The following is a 21,675-nucleotide window of genomic DNA, read 5'->3' as shown; positions in this document are numbered from 1 at the left end:
AAAGTAGAAAATAACCAGCATCTCTTTTGCATATCCTGTAAATAATATTTCAAACAGTGCATTTCTTGCATCTACTGTAAACAAATGTTTTAATTTAAATAATAATTTGAATGTAATGGAAAATATGCAGTCTTAAGGCACCCCTGGCGCAAATTCCTCAAATTGTCAATGTAGTGCAAAGTAACACAAAAGTAACAAACAGAGCGGGGTCACTTGATTCCCCACATGGTAGGAAAAGTGATTGAAAAAAAAAACAAAAACAACTGTCAATTTCGATGACTTTTTGATTAATCGCCCAGCCCTACCTGGAAGTTACCCACAATTGCAGAATGATATAAAAGATTACTATCTCTAAATTGAGCTAAAATAACAATATCATTGGAAAATATATATAAATTCAACACAATACAAAGGTAAATTCATAATTTTTGTTTTAGTGTTATTTGAAGTGTTATTCAAATCAGTTTAAAACTGGCCCGCACTGACCGTTGAGCACCATGTGGGCGGCAATGGCTGCAGGGTAGCCCACAGTTTTGGCCATGGCCGAGTATCCACTGGGATCCCCGTAAACCACCAGACTGATGTGCTTGGTCTCCAGCTCGCCTGTTGGGTGTCTGATTCCAACATCATTCCTCATGATGATCATATCGCGCTCACCCTTGTCTGCACCAGAAAAAATTATCCAAATACAACATTTATTCCATGTAACATAACTAAACATTTATGTCTGTGATGCTCTGATGAATGATTTTTAGAAAAAATTTGTTAAAAATAACATCAAAGCAGCAGAATGTGAAATTCAAAGAGGAACGGGGACTTTACCGAAAGAAAGTTTAGCCTCCAGATGCTTAGCAACCGCTGCTAAGATGGTTTCGGCATGAGGAACTGGCTCTTCACTAAGCAGCCCGAGCCTGATGGGTTTCAAAAAGTCAGTCATCTCTAACTGTTACTTTATTACTTTATAGACTTTTATCACAGTAACCCCATAAGTGGTTCCACACAATTCATTCATGTTGTCCCAACACAAATTAAGTTGTCCCAATGAAATCTCAAGAATTGTGTTGATTCCACTTATTTGTTCAGTAGTTCGAACAAGAAGAACAAATTCTTGAGTGCAATTGTATTGTATATCACTGAAAGTTTTTCAAATAAGCTGTCACTAATTTGTTTGTAAAGATGCAAACTTGCAACCATTAGAATTCGCACCATGTACACCCGCCCCAAAATTTTTTAATTATTTAAGGGAAGTGTTAAAATTATTTAACATATTTCATATATTTTTATTGGTAATTAAATACAACAGAGCAATCTATTTATTTGGAGGTTAACAAGTGTCAGCTGTTTTCAAGAAAACAAAAAGAAATGGAAAAATGGACAACTGCAACTTTTTTGTGGGGGGCAGGGTCACTATGCTACACCTCTTGTCCCCATGTAATCCCACCTGGCTCAGTGTTTTCACTATCCTTGTCAATGGACAATCACCGATTTTGACACCAATATCTATTATAGTCATGACTTTGCTATATACTACCTGACAAAAGTTTTCCCAGTTGTAAGAGCAACAAATAATAACTTGACTTCTGGTTGATCATTTGGAAAATTGGCAGAAGGTAGATTTTTTCCAATGAATTATCTGTTGAACTGCATCCCAATTATCACAAATACTGCAGAAGATCTATTGGAACCCGCATGGACTCAAGATTCTCACAGAAATCAATCAAGTTTGGTGAAGAAAAAAAATCATGATTTGGGGTTACATTCTGTATGGGGACAACATCAACAGCCTGAGGTATCAAGACATTTGTGCTGCCCATTACATTACAAACTACAGGAGAGGGCAAACTCTTCAGCAGGATAGAGCTCATTTTCATACTTGAGCCTCCAAATCAAAGTTCAAGGCGGTCCACGATTGGCCAGCCCAGTCACAAGATATGAACATTATTGAGCACGTCTGGGGTAAGATGGAGGAGGAGGCACTGAAGATGAATTTAAGGATAAATCCTGATTAACTCTGGAAGTGTTGTAAGAAAACTTTCTTTGCCATTTCAGATGACTTTATTAATAAGTTATTTGAGTCATTGCAGAGATGTATGGAAGCTCATGGGAGTCATACACAATAATAATTCTTTTTCCACTGCACCATGACTTTATATTCTATACTTCTATACTGACTTTAAGCAAAGTCAGACCTTACTTTCCTTATTAAATAATTAAAAATCAAGGCATGATCATATTTTATTTTGGTAAAATAAGCGTAATCTAGGGACAATTGCCTTTCATATAAGCCACTTCTGATACCAAATAATCAACTAGAAGTCAACTTATTATTTGTTGTTCCTAAAACTTGGATAGACAACAAAACTTTTGTCAGGTAGTGTATGGTTAACTGCTTAATTAATTTAAATTTTTTGAAAGAAGTTTGTTTAAATACCCGAATTCTCGTTGAAACCAAAATTGATAAAAGATATTTGTGATGATAACTATATTAGTTATATATCTATTATAGTCATTAAAGAACTATTTATCTGACACTTTAATTGATTTTTAATGCAGGATGGATTTTGGCTGGATGATAATCTTTTTATTGATCATTACGGTTCAAAAAAATCAATCTGAAACGGATTCAACTGATATTATTCTTCAGAGTCAATCAAGTCTTTATTTAAATGATCGAATAATTCTTTTTGGTAACACTTTATTGAAGGAGTGTCCCATGAAATTATTTTACGCATACTTATACCAATCATTACCTCGTGTCATTAGCACAGAAATGTCATTTTAAATGTAAAATTCACATTGTTTGAGATTTCTTTATGACAATTTGACAATGCCAAAAACATTATAAACTGTCCTTATATTTGTCTTGACAACTTGACATTACCAAGACAGCATTATTTGTCATAAATCTGTCACAACCAGTATTGTCATGAGGCCATTATAATGGTGCCATGTTGTTTTTTTCAGTGAAATAAAATGAATTTGTCAATAAAATGTCTCTATGAAAGTGTTAATATTTAATCAAATAATTTTATAAAAAGGGGCGTCACATGGCACAGTGGGTAGCACGATTGCCTCACAGCAAGGAGTTCGCTGGTTCGAGCCCCGGCTGGGTCAGCTGGCATTTCTGTGTGGAATTTGCATGTTCTACCCGCGTTCGCATGGGTTTCCTCCAGGTGTTCCGGTTTCTCCCACAGTCCAAAGACGTGCTATGGGTGAATTGAAAAAGCTAAATTGGCCATAGTGTGTGTGTGTGTGTGTGTGTGAAAATGCAAGAGTGTATGGGTGTTTCCCAGTGTTGGTTTGTGGCTGAAAGGGCATCCGCTGTGTAAAATATATGCTGGATAAGTTAGCGGTTCATTCAGCTGTGGCGACCCCAGATTAATAAACTGACTAAGCTGAAAAGATAATGAATGAATAATTTTATAAGAGTTTCAATTTCAATGATCTATTCTATTTATACCACTGAGGTGTATAGTAGTTGTACCACTGTAGTAGTAGTTATAAAACTCAATATAAAACACAATTACAATGACTTCATGACGATCATGTTTATGACAGATTTATGACAAGATATGTTGTCTTGGCAATATCAAGTTGACAAAAACTCTTTGCATTTAAAATGACATAACTGAGGACATGACACTTAATGACAGTTTTCATTAGCATGCATAAAATCTCATTCATATTCATGATGTGTTGTGTCATGTAGCGCTGCAAAATTTATCAAAAAAATATTGTTATCATGATAATAGTATTTGCAAGATCCATAATTTAGAGAAGTGCAATAAGTTAAATTAATTTAATTTGGGTGCTGCATGCATAGGTTGTTTATTTAAATCTGACCAATCAGATGGGGCCTTTAATATCTTTATCCCCACCTCTCCAGTAGATGCTGAAAATAAATACTAATACCGAGAGAGACAAGAGAGGAAAAATCACAATTAGCTCAATTAAATAATTAGCTAAAAAATCTATTACCTGTTTATTTTAGAATTATCAATAGTGTTTTTTGTTTTTAAGTTAGGTTTTTTATATGGTAAGAAATATTGTTATTGCAACTAGGGATGCAACGATGTGTCTGTTAGATCAGCAGATCGCATTCGCAACCCTGGAGTAGAGTGGGTTATTAGGGTTCTCTCATCCTTCCGACTGAGTTTATTCTTCCGAGAGGAATAATTTAAGTCCAGCGAATAGTTTGTAAATCCTGGCTCATTGTGGTCAAAGTAGTTGATTAAATTAATAAAAGTGAAACTGACGTTCGCAATATGGATTGTCATTAACAGAAAAGGTAATGTTTATTAAGTAAAACTGGCCTCAGACAGTTTAGTTTAGTCTGCGTCAAACCTGCAGGAAAGTATCAGGCTTTGCTAAAAGGCAGATTATTTTACCAACGATTAGTGTCAAAAGTGGTAGCCTATTACAGATTTCAAAGAAAATGTAATATAAAAAAAAACATAAGTTGGACCACATCAGATCATATCAATGCTCAAATAATGTTTTACAGCAAGCATCATGTTTTTAGTTAGATTGTGTCGTCTGTCTTATGGCCTATGGGTCTGTTATTTGTACTAAAGAAGATTTATTATTTGAGTTTATCACCAAAACTATATAAAATAATAAAATAAAAAATTGCACAGTATCGGAATTGGATCTGTATCGGTCGATACACAAAATTTTGGTATCGGGATCGGATTAAAAAAAACGGTATCAATGCATCCATAATTGCAACTCTCAACAACATCACATAGCGCATATTTTCCCAGTATCCTAATGTCACAGGTTTCATGACAGTCTTACAAACACTCCTTCAAGTTAAGTGTTATTATTATTTTTTTTTAAAAAGCATAATCTTTAAATTATTATTAAAAAGACTTGAGTTATGCTTCATTTATATAGCTCCAAAGTCTCTTATTGACACCAAAATGCTTATTATGATGAAAGTCTACAAAATACTGTTAGAAAATGATTCTACCCACCATTTGAGACTCTGCATTCTGAAGTCGTCTTTACCGATTCGCTCATAAACAGCATCCTCAAACACACTGTTGCTCACACTAGTGGACAAGCCAATCTGCTTACAGAGAAGCTCTTTCTGTGTAGGAAACACAACGATCAAACCCAGAAACAAATGACAGTCAAGTGATCAGGGCCTTTTCATACCTCTCAAGTCCCGTAGTTTTACGCTATCAAGTATTAGTATATCCTTTCATTAAATTAAAGACATTTTACAAGTACAAAAGTGTCAATATGAACATCCATACCCATGAAACAGGGGAAGCGGTGTGGTCCAACAGTGGACATGGCTCTGTGTTGATGAGTCCTAATTTCACAAAGCCACTCATTGCAGAGGAAAAGCCCTGCATAGGAGTACATGAAGTATCAGCACTGGAAAATTAGAGGTTTCAATGACTATTTATGGTTTCATGGATCAGTTTAAATACCCTGAAGCGCAAAGTTCCTCTGATCAGTGTGTGCGCAGACTCAATGCCGTACGGCTCGGCGTACTTGGTGCTGTCCCGGTTGGGGAAGCCTTCCAGGTTGAAACCAGGCATGAAGTCCATCTCCTTTGTGGCATCCAGGAGAGCACCTCCAGGAGGAACACTGACAATCTGAGAAGTGAAACACACACTGTAAAAAGTGAAAACTTGTTACAATTAAATGAATTAAGTTTGAGAAACTTAATTTATGACAGTTTTCAATCAGTCATTTTAAGTGTAAAAAGTTTTAGTAATTTATTTAAGAAAACAAAAATGGAACAGTACATACAGTACAGTACAAATCATTCAATATAATATTGTTAATATAATAATAACAGTAGAAATACTTTTATTACAGTCCAAATAATTCCCTTCCCATGTTAATATAAAAATAATACTTTTATGTTTTGTGGCAAATACAAGTATTGCTCATTATTGACAGTGAAAATACTTGTACTTGTACCATAAGTAAATTACTAAAACCTGTTACACCTAAAATAATTAATTTAATTTATTACTAAAAACTGTTTTAAATTAAGTTTGTCAAACTTAATTTATTTAATTGTAACAAGTCAAAGTAATTTGTTTAAGTTTCCACTTTTTAAAGTGCATATATTGACTCATTACATTTTTCTATGCTTGCCCGGGCAAACTCAATGCAACACGATTTTTTCTGTGTATAATTTTGAAAAAAATTATGGTTATGAATTACAGGGTTTTTTTTGGGGTGAGGCATTGCCTTCTTAATTAATGCTTGATCACCCTGAAGGACGTCAAAAGATGATGTATAGGGGTTCAATCCTTTATTAGTGTAAAACAGCTATCTCTGATCTTTATTTTGAACAGGAATAATTAAAAAATTGCTAATATAAGGGTGTACTCACACTAGGCACAGTTGTCTTAAACCATGCTCAGGCACGATTGTCCCCCGTCCACCTCGACTTGCAATCACATTGTAATTTTACCTTCCGAGCTCGAGCACACTTAAATAATTGATGATGCGACTATTCAGTTTAACAGAAGAGCTCGTGCTCCATACAATGAAGATTGCTTTAGTTATATGGTTTTGTATTATTTTAAGTCGTTTGGTATGGAGTAGCACACTGTCAAATCTCTTGTTGAACAGATCCACCACTTTTGACACTCATAAATGTTCATGAAAGTCATCGTGCTGCAGGTATTAGGAGGTTTGCTGAAGGTGCAGCTGATGTGCAGTGGGAGGATTGTTTCTTTAATAAACTATGACAGTTTGTGTTCATTGAAAAGTAAGAATGATTAATAAATCCATATGAAATAGTCCCTTAAAAGTGATGTCACATCTTCAGTTTCGCGCTCAGCCATGCTTTGCACTCACACTATAAGTGTACCAGGCCACAGCCCAAACAAACCACGCTCTAGCACACCTCTTCCAACCGGCCAACTGAACAGCACCTGGGCCCAATTTGGAGCACTCACACTTGTCAAACAAACTGGGAAATGGGGGTCAAACGTGCCTGGGCACGGTTTGAATAGCCAACTGTGAGTTCACCCTCAATATACTTTTGAACAGCCCTATAACAGTTCATACTATTATGAATACATATCTTTGTGAGATAAAACTAATTCAACAGTCTAAAACTGGCAGATCTAGAGCACTGATAGATATCAATTCTCTCGATTTTGACCGTAATGCAATAATGTGCACCTTTTGTAAAGCTTTACAATAATTATTGTGAAAAGTGATATACAAATAACTTGAATTGAATATTGTGGGGTTTACAAGAAGGGTTTTCTTATAAATAGGTGTTTGTGTCTAAAATAAAGTAAAATTTGATGCATGGTTTGACGTACAGTAACCACTAAAATAGCTAATCAGAGGTTACTGCAGGTCAGAATACACTAAATATCCCTCAAAACACTGAAAATCTAAATACATTTTATTAATAAATGAAATGTAATTTAAACAAATGCATAAATCTGAATCACTCAAACTATTATTAGTATTATTATTATTATTAAAGTATTACACAAACTATCATTAAAAAAAAAACATAAAATCAGCATCAACCATTATTGAAAGTGAGCATTCTGATTGGCTGTTTAGCTATGAATCAGAGTGCGAGAACAAAAACTGAAGTGATTAAACCAAGTCAAGAATTTAAGTCAAGAAGGAAGACAAAGAAGTTGAATGTAATTTCATTGCATTTCTTAAATATTTGCAAACGATATGGAATATCAGACATGAGGTTAGCGAGACATACTGTGAAAATAGTATATAAATACAGCTTTGTTTACAGTTTGTATGTGTGCAGCACTAGTTCCGGTTTCATTATGAGGATTGACAGTAAAGACTACTGCTTGTGGGTAGGGAATGATACATCCCCTCATGCGGGCGCAGAACATACAATCTGATTTCATTCAGCTGTTGTCTGTTTGATGTGTTTACATGCAGCTTTTTGGTCTTTTTGAACCCCCTTTAGCTGTTATAAATTCACTGTCAACCATGGCTCAACAGGTTTTATTGCTTTTATGTAAAGGTTATTCAAAATACGTAGCAAGGTTTCACAAAGCAAATAAAAACATTTCTCTAGCTCAGTACTAATAGCATAATGGTTGCCAAATAACCAGCATAGGTGTTTATTTGTAGAGTAATTTACAACGACTCTGAACACAGCAACGACAATCAGAATCATGACCAGATGATCTGTTTTATAAGTAGATTTTACTGCTTTATGATGAGGTTTCTAAGTGCTTGCTATGAAATCGTTGTGCATTTATATTATTGATTGTTTTTTGTTGTTGTTTTAAAGGTGCAGTATGCAGGATTGACCCTAGTGGCTGAACAAGGTATTGCTGTTTAAATTCACAATATTGGAGAAGGTTTTTTCAGCCGGTCACTCGACGTACACACAGGTTGCCAGATTGAAGACACAAACTGGAGCAAGATAATGTTTACTTGTGTAATATCTTTTCATTAAAAACCACCTCGTGGATTTTTATAACTAGAATCTGCATCTCATTTCAGAGGCTGCTACTGTCTTCTGGAGGTCGCCTTTTTGGCTATGTCTGCATACATTAAGTCAGCCTTCACAACTGAAATTAAATATACTGTGTTTTCCACCAAGGAAGCACGGGGTGCTGAAATGTAATTGGATAAACTGGGAGTGGGTGGAGATGCTCAGACCAAAACAAAGACAGACAATCCGACACAGAATGCAAAATTTCAAAGGAAAATAAATGACTTTTGCATTGATATACAAGTATGTTCACTTAGCATGTTTCCTAAATATCTGCAGACTTATTATGTTATATGTATGCTTTAGAAAAGTCAAAAAAGCACATTTAAAGATGATTTTGATGTGTGCATGTCTCACCTGATTGTCTTTCAGGTAGATGGCAGGACTGATAGTGTTGAGCAGGACACCGTATGGACTCCAGCTGAACTTATAACGCAGTGGGTTGTCTGAGCACTCTGGGGCAGGAAGCCCACCACAGAACGAGCTGTAAGACTCAACCTGTCAAGAAACAATAATTTACATTTGGATCAACTACAAGTGCGCCATGTGACTTGACTGCAGTATGCCCGACTATTAAGTAAAAATGAACATTCAAGAGGCTGTGAACGTTTGTTGAGGTCTTTCAATATGTCTTCCAGACGTGGTGATGAGTGCACCAATGGTGCAACAGTATGTCACTCTATTGCAAGTCCTCATCAACACATTCAAGTGCTAAACAAACATGAATGAATCCACGCAATACCTACAGTGCAACCGTCTGCCTTGGCCTGGTCGATGCACTCCATGGCCAACATGTGATCAATGCCAGGGTCCAGACCCATCTCATTGACGATGGTGATGCCAGCATCCTCAGCACTTGCAAAACAATAGTCAATCATGGTGAAGCCACACGAATATATAATCATCCAGTGGCATTTTAAAATCTAACAAGGTCAAACAAAGATACTTTCAATGGGCTTTTAAAAGGGATTCATATAAACCTCTTGAAATGACAGATCAACAAAATGTGAAAATCTGTCTAATTAAAAAAGCTGTCAAATCTTTCAATGAATTAGTTGGTCCAGTTAAACCAACCATTCTAAATGAGCGACTCACATATCTGCCTCAACTCTATTTCAATTGTATTTATTTCTTTTATTTTTTCTTTTAATACCTTTTTTAATGATAAGCATGTTTTTTATTTCTCTATAACAGTAGTATAAAATACCCACATTAAGACCAGTGTTGAATAAGTTACTTTAAAATAGTGATTAATTGCATAATTACCTCTTTAAAATTGTATTTAAATTACTTTGTCTGAAAAGTAACGTAGTTAAATAATAATATTCTTAATTACTACCTCAATACAAAAAAAATCCACATATATGTCAATGCATTTACAATAAAAATTAAAATCTAACATTACATTCTTTAAATTTGAGTCAAACTAAAATGTTAATTTTAAACAATATGTGTGTCGAAACACAAAATGTTTCATATTAACTTTATGCATACTGTAAATTGACATGAACTTTTTAAACATTTCATCGTTTCTTAAGCTGAAAGAAAAGTTGAAACATGACGTTAAGCAACATATCTGAATCACTATAAGAAAACAATAATTTGCATGTATTCAATTTAATTCACACATATATAATAATTAAATGCATATCAATTAATAGTTTTCCCTAAAGAACCCTTATTTTACATTACAAAAGGTAATATTTTGGTTTTGGAGGTCTCCAACAACAGGCTGATAAGCATGCAATGTCAAAAAACACTTTAATTGTCTTAATTGTCTATTTTTACCTAATTATCCCAACGACTGCCAAGTAATTCATTTGTTACCAAACTCCTCCTTTGTGTGAGGCTAATCTGCTGTGATTGGTCCGATGACTTAGTCTGTTGTAATTGGTCGACTGGGTTCAGAGCGAGACAGAAAGAAATGCCCACCACGGTTATGTAGTAGCAGAGATTGTGCGAGTGTGCGCCCAATGCAGGAATGCAATTAAGCAATGCGGCACACATTGAGTATTAATCCACAAAGTAGCAAAACTTGAACTATTTTGAAAATTGACACGTCACCCATCTGTAGGAACAGCGGATGGTGGCAATAGCAAATGGCAGAGGATAGCAAGCTTACAAACGCATTTAAATCGGTAAAGGAAGAAGCAGGTTTTGCGTTTTCAATGTGGTTTTGACACAATATGTGAATAGCCCCATACAGATTTAACCTGAGAGATACAGTACAAGCACTGATCTATAGACAAGTGAATACAAGCCGCATGGAGTGATTACAACTTTCAACACGCAATTAAATACATATTTTGCAAACTACAGAAAACGAGGCAAAAATTTTATTTACACTAACATGTTATAATCCGGAGGAAGAAGAAACTGGTCCATATAAACTGTAACATATACTGACAAAGTCCCATACATAACAGTCTCTTCAGCTCCTACAATAGCAAATGGTCGGCGTATCCCGCGTTGCAGCGTAGGTTATTGCATCCAAGAATCAGAAAAATGACAGGAACAAACACAGCACACGGTTGGCGATACTGTGGTATTGTTGTGAAAATGAACTTTAAACCTTTTTTCCCCACAGCCAAATCTCCATCTGTCAGTGATCATCGTCTTCATGTCATGATCAGTACCGTGATCCCCCGCACTCTGCTAGTGTCTGAAGGGAAAGGCACATTCACGTTTTACCAGATCCAGTACTACATATTTGGTGATGTACCGTATCGACTTCAACGCATTCAAAAAAAAAAGATCAGAACCCAACACGATTCATTTTTCGAGATTTCGAGTCGACTATTTCATTAAAGAATCAATTGTTTTAAACACAGCGCACTTTCAGATTTAAACCTCAACGGATGTTTTCACTTAGTGCTGTGTTACACACTGCATGGAAGCTCATTTTCAAAAACCCATAATAGGGGCTCTTTAAGCATATGCATACAGAAATTATATGAATTTTCTTCTTTGGCTTAAAAATAGAACTATTCTGCTTCTCTGACCTGATTTATATAAAACTGTTAAAGTTATGTACAGTATTTAAGGCAAGAATATTATTAACATCCACATGAGGTACAAAACAATGACAGAATTTTTAACTTTCGTAAAATATCTTTTTTAAAATTTAAATGATTTTAGAAAAAAAACAGGAAGCATCCTACCTCTTCTGAAGCTCTTTCATGGCTGGACTCAAGTAACTGGCGGTCACCATGTTCACTTTCATTTTAATGCAGTGCTTGGCTACTTGTGGATGAAAGGAGTATGGCAGCATGCTAGATACCAAAAACAACAAATAAAAACAAAGTAAATTAGCTGATGGTTTATTAAAGTGTGCATTAAAGGAGCTATATGTTCAGAAACCCTTGTAATTATGTGCAGACATGATTGCACATTCAAGAGACTAAATGTGAATTAATGCCTCAATAGACTTACACAAAACTTCTTTTTTTTTGCATCTTTGGTTAAGAATAACAAGATGCTGGAAAGTCATGCTGCTGAGAGTGACTTTAGAAGGATTGTTCACCCTAAAATAATTTTTTAAAAATGATTTACTCACACTCAAGTGGTCCTAAACTGTAAAGAATTTCTTTCTTTTGTTGAACATACAACAACAACAAAAAATATTCTGAAGGAATAAAGTAAACCAGCAGCCATTACTATCCATAGTAGGAACAACAAAAATACTATGGAATCCAATGGCTGTTGCTTTTCCAATACTCTTAAATCTATATTCCTTTGTCAGGTTCGAACAAGTGGAAGGTGAATAAAGGATGTGTTCATTTCATGTGTGAACTATCCTTTTAAGATGAATATAGGTACACTACCTGACAAAAGTCTTGTTGTCCATCCCAGTTGTATAAGCCAGTGTTTTCCAACCCTGTTCCTGAAGGCACACCAACAGTACACATTTTCAACCTCTCCCTAATCAAACACACCTGAATCAACTCAGCAGAACATTAGAAGAGACTCCAAAACCTGAAATGAATGGGTCAGATAAGGGAGACATTCAAAATATGTACTGTTGGTGTGCCTCCAGGAACAGGGTTGGGAAACACTGGTATAAGCAACAAATAATAACTTGACTCTGATCATAATAATAGAAGTTGATCATTTGGAAAAGTGACAAAAGGTAGATTCTTTTCGATGAATCATCTGTTAAACTGCATCCAAATAATCACAAATACTACAGAAGACCTATTGGAACCCGCATTGAACCAAGATTCTCACAGAAATCAGTCAAGTTTGGTGAAGGAAAAAATATTGGTTTGAAGTTACATACAGTATGGGGACATATCTGCATAGTGGATAACAACATCAACAGCCTGAGGTACTGTATCAAGACATTTGTGTTGCCCATTACATTACAAACCACAGGAGAGGGCAAATTCATCAGCCAGATAACGCTCCCTCTCATCAAAGTTCCTGAAAGCAAAGAAGGTCAAGTTGCTCCAGAACTGGCCAGCCCAGTCACCAGACATGAACACTGAGCATGTCTGAGGTAAGTCAAAAGAGAAGGCATTGAAGATGAATCCAAATAATTTTGATGAACTCGAAGTCCTGCAAGAACGTTTTTTCGCCATTCCAGATGACTTTATTAATAAGTTATTTGAGTTATTGCAGAGATGTATGGACGTAGTCATCCATGCTCATGCGAGTCATACACAATATTAATTCTTTTTCCACTGCACCATGACTTTATATTCTACACTGTACATTATTTCTGTTAAGCGACAAGACTTTTGTCTAAGCAAAATCAGACCTTACTGTCCTATATAAATAATTAAATATCAAGGCATGATCATAATTTATTTTGGTAAAATAAGCATAATCCAGAGGCCTTTGCCTTTCATATAAGCCACTTCTGATACCAAATGATAAACTAGAAGTCAAGCTATTATTTGTGGTTCCTAAAACTTGGAAACTTGTCAGGTAGTGTATACAGTATATGTGCTGCACACTTTAAATTTATAATCAAACCACACAGCAAATGCAAGAAAACTCTTAAAAACAGTATCTAGTCCTAGTGATAAGACATGAGTTCTGCAAACCTGTCATCATAATTGATGGATTATATAATTTAAGCGAGTCGCACAGTGGATGCACCACTTAGTGCCGCGCTGCAATGCAGCATATGACGGTTGGAAGTAGCGCACACCGGACGCACACATTCGCATGTTATTCAAAATGAAACTATTCAGACGGCGATCTGTGGCACGGCAGAAATATGAACAGTGTCCTGAGTTGTAGCTGGGCGCTGCAGACAGCCGCCGACTTGCAGCGCCGGTGTGCATACCCTAATAAAAATCTATGTTTAGAATTCTAAAATGCATTGCGCTGTGTAGCACATCTGGTTTGTGACACACTTCAGATTAAACTGAAACAATCTTCCACATAAAAATCAGTCAATAAGTTTTTATAGACAACATAAAGTGGGTCACAATAAGTCTGCGCCTGTTAATACATTGTTTTCTAAATGTTGTTAAGCAATGCAACTAAACTCCAAATTATAGTAGCAGTGCAGGTACACTCTCTTAGAAATTGCTGTGTCTCATTTCAGAGGCTGTGTCTCATTTCGAAGTGAGCTGCGTCATTGCGGCGCGACGAAGGCTGTCTCATTTCCAAAAAAAATGGCTCCTTCAAATGCAGTCTAAAAATGTGTCCTTTGTTTCCCAGGTAATGAAGGACACAACAGGTGGATCCTTCAAGGCATCGAACGGCAGTACGTTTTTAAAAGAAAACTCTGGTTTAAATGTATGAATTAGGGTAATTTTACTTTGATATCTAAACACATGTTAAAAACAAAAAGAATAAGACATGTCTTATGAAAGACAGTTTACATGTTTATGTGTACATGTATGGATCAAAAGCATTATATTTCCAGCTTCTGTAAACCTCGCTTTGCCTTTAGATCGCTTACAATAAATTTTAATAATGATTTTAATAATGTTTTTCATTAATTAATTTGATAGTTAATAATAAGATGGAGGCAATGAGTTGCATGTTTTTTGAATAATCCAACATTTCCCTTAAAGCAAATCATTAAATTCTGGAAAAAAATGTAAATAAACTAAATATAATCTGTACAAGATATCAGAGTCTGAATGTGTAAAAAATGGCAGATGCGCATCTGGAAAGCAGCTGGTGGGCACTATGATTAACTGCTGGCACAAAACCATTTGTTAGTTTGGGATAAATGGTCTTGGACAAAATAATTACGGACTACGCTATTTTTCTGGAGTAGCAAGATGTATTATTTACATAGAGAAACAGAACTAGCTTTATTTGTTAAGTTCATTCATTAAATACATTCTATTATATGTCATATAACCCAGCAGGCACACAACATCATCATAAGTCGTTAATATTAGGTTAGATTTAGGTCATGACGTCAGGTGACCAAAACTCAAAGTCTAGTCAGTGTCCAAGGACAATGTTATTTTGACATCCAATAACGACGTCAAATTATGTTGATATTTGGTTGATTTTAGGTTGTGTTGGAAAGTGACCTAAACCCAACGTCCGATAGATGTCATAGTGGTAACGTCCACACAACGACAAGATGTAACATGATTAGACGTTGATATTTCATTGATTTAAGGTTGGACATTGATGTCGGCCTGACGTTGTGTTCTAACATCAGCCTGACTTTCATTTACAAACAAAATCCAACGTCCCCACGGCGTTGTGGTACATTGGGGTACAACGTCAATTTGACATCATGTTGACATCCTTTGCATGTAGAGAAAAGTTAATAATGTTATAAGAAATGGTGAATATGTTCAATAATCACCATTGGAGACAGTCATAATCTAACTTATCTTAACTTGTCAAAAAAAAAAACAACTGAATAAATACCTAGCTAGTACTGTATCTGCTTGTTAAGTGGTGATGTATGGAATAGTGTTTCCGTGTCCAAGCTGCTACTCATTTGAATTGAGAAAATATTCGTTTATGACCACTGTTTAGTCATTTCACAGTTTAAAGAGTAAAAACAAGAATCATTTTGTGGCTATTGCATATTAGGCATGGATATATTTATATTTTGCAATCATGATTTTCGAAAGTATTAAAGATCTTTGTATACGTTAATTTTTCCATTTGCTAAGTGCCGCCATACAGTTTGATAGAGCGCTTGGACTTGGAAGCCATTTCACGTGACGTCACACCAAAAAAGCGGATTTGCTGTACTGTATGTAATTGACCAGTATCAGTATTGCTATAAGACTTAGTAGATATTATTCTTTTGGGGCCAATTTCAACTAAGAACATATCATATCTACTTTGCTAATATTCTACCAAACAGCCCGTTTAAAGCAATGTCAAAGCATATTAAAGTGAATGAAGATCATGCCTGATGACGATGTCGTGGTCTTTAATCAGAGACTCGAGGTGGCCTTCCTGGCTGGTGATGTCCAGCATCACAGCGATGGTGTTGGGGTATCTGGTTGCCATGTCTTCAGCTTGATTCAACAGATTTGATGCTGCAATGAAAAGATCACATAAGATTTGCGAAAGGACGGTCACCAGTTTCTACACCGCAGTGCAACTGTATTCCAGATGGATTTTGCATAGGAAACATACCCACTGTGACCTGAGTGCCGGCGTCCCTGGTGAGATACTCAATAACTGGCCCAGACACATAGCCTGCACCCAGCAAAAGCACCCGCTTCATTCCGCCTTTCTTTAGGATCTGCTCCGATTCCCTGTTTGCCAGATGGTAGAGCCATTACTATTAACACACACACACACACACACACACACACACACATACAGACAGACGCGCACACACACACACACTATCACTGGCCAAGCAATCTGTGAAATCACAAAACATATCCTTCTGGATAGTGATCTGAAACTGATTGAAAGGGATGCAAAACCCACAAAAGGACACAGAAAGATCTTGTACAGTTTGATTGTCCAGGAGTTGAATTTAAGAACATTTATAACAATTTTTCAATTTATGATAAGACAACACGTATAAATCACTAACTAGGGCTGGGTGATATGACAAAAATCTCTTATCATGATATAAGTCACCACATGTACTGGTAACGATAAATGTATGTATAACAATATAGTAATGTTCAATCAATCAATTCAATCAATTGATTTATATATGAAGCGGGTAACACTTTATGCTATTAACTACTGGCTTATTATCTGCCTATTATTAAGATATTAACTGTTCATTAGTAGTTATAAAAGTATGATCTTATTCTGCATCCCTAATCCTACCCACAACCCAAACCCAACTTCCACTTTACTATGTATATATATATATATATACACAAACGCACGCACGCACGCACGCACGCACGCACATACATACATACATACATACATACATACATACATATAAATATATTCACAGCCTTTGCTCAATACTTTGTTGATGCACCTTTGGCAGAAATTACAGCCTTGAGTCTTTTTGAATATGATGCCACAAGCTTGGCACACCTGTCTTTGGGATTTTTTTTTTTCTATTCCTCTTTGCAATACCTCTCAAGCTCTCTCAGGTTGGATGGGAAGCAACGGTTTACAGCCATTTTCAGATCTCTCCAGAGATGTTCAACAGGATTTAGGTCTGGGCTCTGGCTGGGCCACTCAAGGACATTCAACGAGTTGTTGTAAAGCCACTCCATTGATATTTTGGCAGTGTGCTTTGGGTCATTGTCCTGCTGTAAGATGAATCGTCGCCCCAGTCTGAAGTCAAGAGCACTCTGAAGCAGGTTTTCATTCAGGATGTCTCTGTACATTGCTGCATTCATCTTTCTCTCTACCCTGACTAGTCTTCCAGTTCCTGCTGCTGAAAAACATGCCCACAGCATGCTACTGCCACCACCATGCTTCACTGTAGGGATGGTATTAGCCTGGTGATGAGTGGTCCCTGGTTTTCTCCAAAAGTAACGTCTGGCATTCACTCCAAACAGTTAAATTTTAGTCTCATCAGACCAGGGAATTTAGTTTTTTATGGTCTGAGAGTCCTTCAGATGCCTTTCAAATTCCAGGTGGGGAGTGGCTTTCGTCTGGCCACTCTACCATACAAGTCTGATTGGTGGATGGCTGCACAGATGGTTGTCCTTCTGTATAGTTCTCCTCTCTACACAGAAGAATGCTGCAGCCTGGACAGAGTGACCATCGGGTTATTGATCACCTCCCTGACTGAGGCCCTTCTCCCCCGATCACTCAGCTCAGATGGCCGGCCAGCTCTAGGAAGTGTTCTGGTGGTTCCAAACATCTTCCACGTACGCTTGATGGAGGCCAATGTGCTCATTGGAACTTTCAGAGCAGCAGAAAATTTTCTATAACCTTCCCCAGCCATGTGCATTTAATCAATCCTGCCTCTGAGGTCTACAGACAATTCCTTTGTCTTCATGCTTGGTTTGTACTTTGGCTTGCACTGTCAATCCTAGGACCTTATATAGACAGGTGTATGCCTTTTCAAATGATGTCCAATCAACTGAATTTACCACAAGTGAACTCCAAAAAAGCTGCTGAAACATCTCAAGAATGATCAGTGGAAACAGAATCTATCTGTGCTCAATTTAGAGCTGCATGGCAAAGGCTGTGAATACTTATGTACATGTGATTTTTCAGGTTTTTTATTTTTAATAAATTTGCAACAATTTCAAAAAAATCTTTTTTCACATTGTCATTATGGGGTATTGTGTGTAGAATTTTGAGGAAATGAATGAATATAATCTATTTTTGAACAAGGCTGTAACATAACATAAAATGTGGAAAAAGTGAAGCGCTATGAATACTTTCAGGATGCACTGTATATACCCGAAATGTACCTCTCTTGGGATCCAAAATGCCAATTTGACATTTTTAAACAGGATATATCTTACACCAATACGTATTAAGAAAGCAAATGCTTGCCAAGGCCACAGACTTGTGTTTCAAATGTAAAAAAGATAAAGGTACATTAATAAATTGTTTTTGGGTCTGTGACAAAATTTTGCTATTTTGGAAAAAGGTATTTTTTTTAGATTTAATATAAAATGACCGCAGCTTTATATTTATTGATTCCTAGTGTGAACAACCTGTTTGAAAAAGATGCATTAACGAAATTAATTGTCCTGGTAAATTAAGCTAAAAAAAAATGTATTTTGCTACCATGTTCTGCATCACAGGCTCCATCTTTCAAAATGTGGGTATCACAAATTGCTACCATTAGAAAAACTTGCCTAAGACAAACATAAAAAAATCTGACAGATTTTGGTCAACTTGGTCTCCCCTTTGGGAACACACAAAAGAGCTCTCTTAAATTAACACAGGATCCTTGTCATTCATTTACAGTTATTGTTACAACCTCCACTTACAGACTGCTCTAAAACGGAGTGATTGCACTTTATTTTTACCTATTTATTTATGTTTTTTATATTAATTTCTTTGTTACTTTCCATTTTTAGGACTGTACAATCGGTAACACATTTATACATTTTTATGTTATTATTTAGTGAATGTGGGCATACAATAAAAAAAATAAGGCTAATAATATCGACCTTAAAATTTTAAAAATTATTTTTTAACTGTGTTTATTCTAGCCGAAAAAAAACAAATAAGACTTTCTCCAGAAGAAAAGTTTTTATAGTAAATACTGTGAAAAATTCCTTGTCCTGTTAAACATAATTTGGGAAATATTTAAAAAAGAAAAGAACAAACTAAAAATCACAGAAGGGTAAATAATTTTGAGTTCAACTGAATATTGTTAAATAAATACAAAATGCAAACATTGTACTTTCAAGATTGCAACTTTCTAACGATGCTGTAATTCATGTTTCTGTCTGCATTCTTGTAATGGTGCGTGATATTATGCTCATAAAAATTATGAAAAAGTGTTACTGTAAACAATGCACTGTGACACAACGTACTTTGTGCCACATGAAATAAACGTAATATGAAACGAACAACTTTTTAGTTTGTCCACATATGTATATCCTCATATCGCACAGCCCTATCAGCAGAAAGTGTGTCTAAAAAGCTGAGGAAAACACACAGATGTACTACTACATCAGGCAGTTCTCGATTCAGAATATAATCAAGGGCGTTTAAGGGGGTTGTTAAATCAACGTTCTGCTCTGCGAGTCCCCTGGGAGACACATGTGATCCAAGAACCCCGTCGCTCAGCCTAATTGGATCTGATGCGGCACATGAGCAAAAAATGTAACACTTAACCCCCAACCACCTGCATGCCTTGCTGAAAATACCATTAAACGATGCATTCATGATTACCACCGAACATGGGTTTTCACTTCTATTTTGTACTACTTTTGAAAAATCACATAATAAGGTGCATTAAGCCATAGAATGGCATATTTTCATATCAAACAAGAAGGGTTTTTTCTTGGCCTTACAGTGAATTCTTATTACATAGAAGATGTTAAAGAGCTTGACTTGAAATATATTTATATAAAGCAGCAGTTTATTTTATATATATATATATATATATATATATATATATATATATATATATATATATATATATATATATATATATATATATATATATATATATATATATATATATATATATATATTTGTTGATGTTCAGCAATATTCTGTTGCACTGTCTTTTTGACTGTCAGATTTTAAACCATTACCACAAGTAAACAACAAATTAACATAACATAACATACGTAATTGTGTGTATTTTTATTATATGCGAAAGCTTGCATGGCAAAAGAATTCAGTTTAATTGGTCAATTTAGACAAATTTTAGCAAAATGTAGACAAATTTAATAAATACAAATTATAAACACATTAAAATCTAATAGAATTTTTAGAAATATATCCGTTTATATAAGGGCAAAAATAACTATGATTATCATAAAATATCTAAATGTAAAATAAATGTCTGTATGTTTATAAAGGAACTCAATTTAACAGCATTTTAAAATTTAAAATTAAAATTATTTATTTTAAAATTTAAAATTAAAATTTAAAATATTAAAATTACAACAACGTAGATTATATTATACTATATTTTCAAATCAAATAAAGTTTTTTTTCTTAGCTTTACAGTGATTTTTTATTACATAGAAGATGTTAAGGAGCTTGACTTGAAATTTACATATTACTATAAGAGAGGAGTTTATTATTTTTTTTAATTATATTTGTTGATGTTCAGCAATATTTTGTTGCCCTGTCCTTGTATTTTTATTACATGCGAGATGCTTGCATGGTTCAAGAACTCTGTATAATTGGTCAATTTAGACTAATTATAGGCGAAATGTAAACAAACTTCATAAATACAAATTATAAATACATTAAAATGTAACAGAATTTTTTGAAATATATACTTTTATAAAACCAATAAGTAAGTAATATGTATTTATATAGCGCATTTATCGTGTATGGCCATACATTCAAATCGCTTCACAATCATGAGGGGGTTCACACTCCACCACCAGTGTCCTGATCGGATGATGCGACAGCAGCCACAGGACAACGGTGCCAGCTGCGCTCACCATACACCAGCTATAGATGGAGTGGAGAAACAGTGATAGAGCCAATTCAGTGGATGGGGATGATAGGGAGGCCATGATGGGTAAAGGCCAATGGAGCAAATTTTGTCAGGACACCAGGGTTACACACTTCTACTCTTTACGAAGATTTTTAATGACCACACAGAGTCAGGACCTCGATTTAACGTGTTTCCCGAAAGACGGCGCTCACTGGCAGTATAGTGTCCCCTTCACTTTTACTGGGGCAATACGACTCACACAGACCACAGTGCCCCCTGCTGGCCTCATTAACATCACTTCAGTGAGTAGCCGGTCTTGGGATGCAGGGTAATATGGCGGTGGCTAATAAAATAACCGTGATTATCATAAACTATTTACATACATATTAAATCTCTGTACGTTTTTGGAGGAACTCAATTTAACAGCATTGTGATTTTTTAATTTCATAGAAGATGTAAAGGAGCTTGACTGGAAACATATATATTTCCTTAAAGGAGCAGTTGATTTAAAAAAAGTAACAAAACATATGTAATTGTGTGTATTTTTATAATATGAGAGTTAATTGCATGGCTCAAAAACTCTGTATAATTGGTCAATTTGGACTAATTACAAGCGAAATGTAGACAAATTTGAATAATAAATACAAATTATAAATACATTAAAATCTAATAGCATTTTACTTAAAAAAAATCCTAAAATATTTACAATTATAGGTGGTTCATTTCACTG

At 35.4% G+C, this 21,675-nt stretch overlaps 1 protein-coding gene across 1 annotated transcript in view; it reads right to left on the bottom strand.

Annotated features, from left to right (window-relative positions):
- aass (aminoadipate-semialdehyde synthase) overlaps positions 1–21,675 on the bottom strand; it is a 65,554-nt gene that overhangs the window by 10,575 nt on the left and 33,304 nt on the right. The window contains exons 14-23 of the mRNA XM_056451558.1: positions 16,055–16,176; positions 15,825–15,954; positions 11,635–11,745; positions 9,220–9,328; positions 8,831–8,971; positions 5,442–5,609; positions 5,262–5,357; positions 4,977–5,092; positions 823–911; positions 487–663 (exon numbers count right to left, since the gene is read on the bottom strand). Coding sequence (XP_056307533.1) covers positions 487–663; positions 823–911; positions 4,977–5,092; positions 5,262–5,357; positions 5,442–5,609; positions 8,831–8,971; positions 9,220–9,328; positions 11,635–11,745; positions 15,825–15,954; positions 16,055–16,176 — 1,259 coding nt within the window. The remainder of the gene's footprint in view (positions 1–486; positions 664–822; positions 912–4,976; positions 5,093–5,261; positions 5,358–5,441; positions 5,610–8,830; positions 8,972–9,219; positions 9,329–11,634; positions 11,746–15,824; positions 15,955–16,054; positions 16,177–21,675) is intronic.

The sequence above is a fragment of the Danio aesculapii genome, chromosome 25 (genome assembly GCF_903798145.1).
Source record: "Danio aesculapii chromosome 25, fDanAes4.1, whole genome shotgun sequence".
In the NCBI taxonomy this organism is placed as follows: domain Eukaryota; kingdom Metazoa; phylum Chordata; class Actinopteri; order Cypriniformes; family Danionidae; genus Danio; species Danio aesculapii.
Note: the sequence above shows the minus strand (reverse complement) of the source record. Positions and strands in the feature narration are given on the sequence as shown.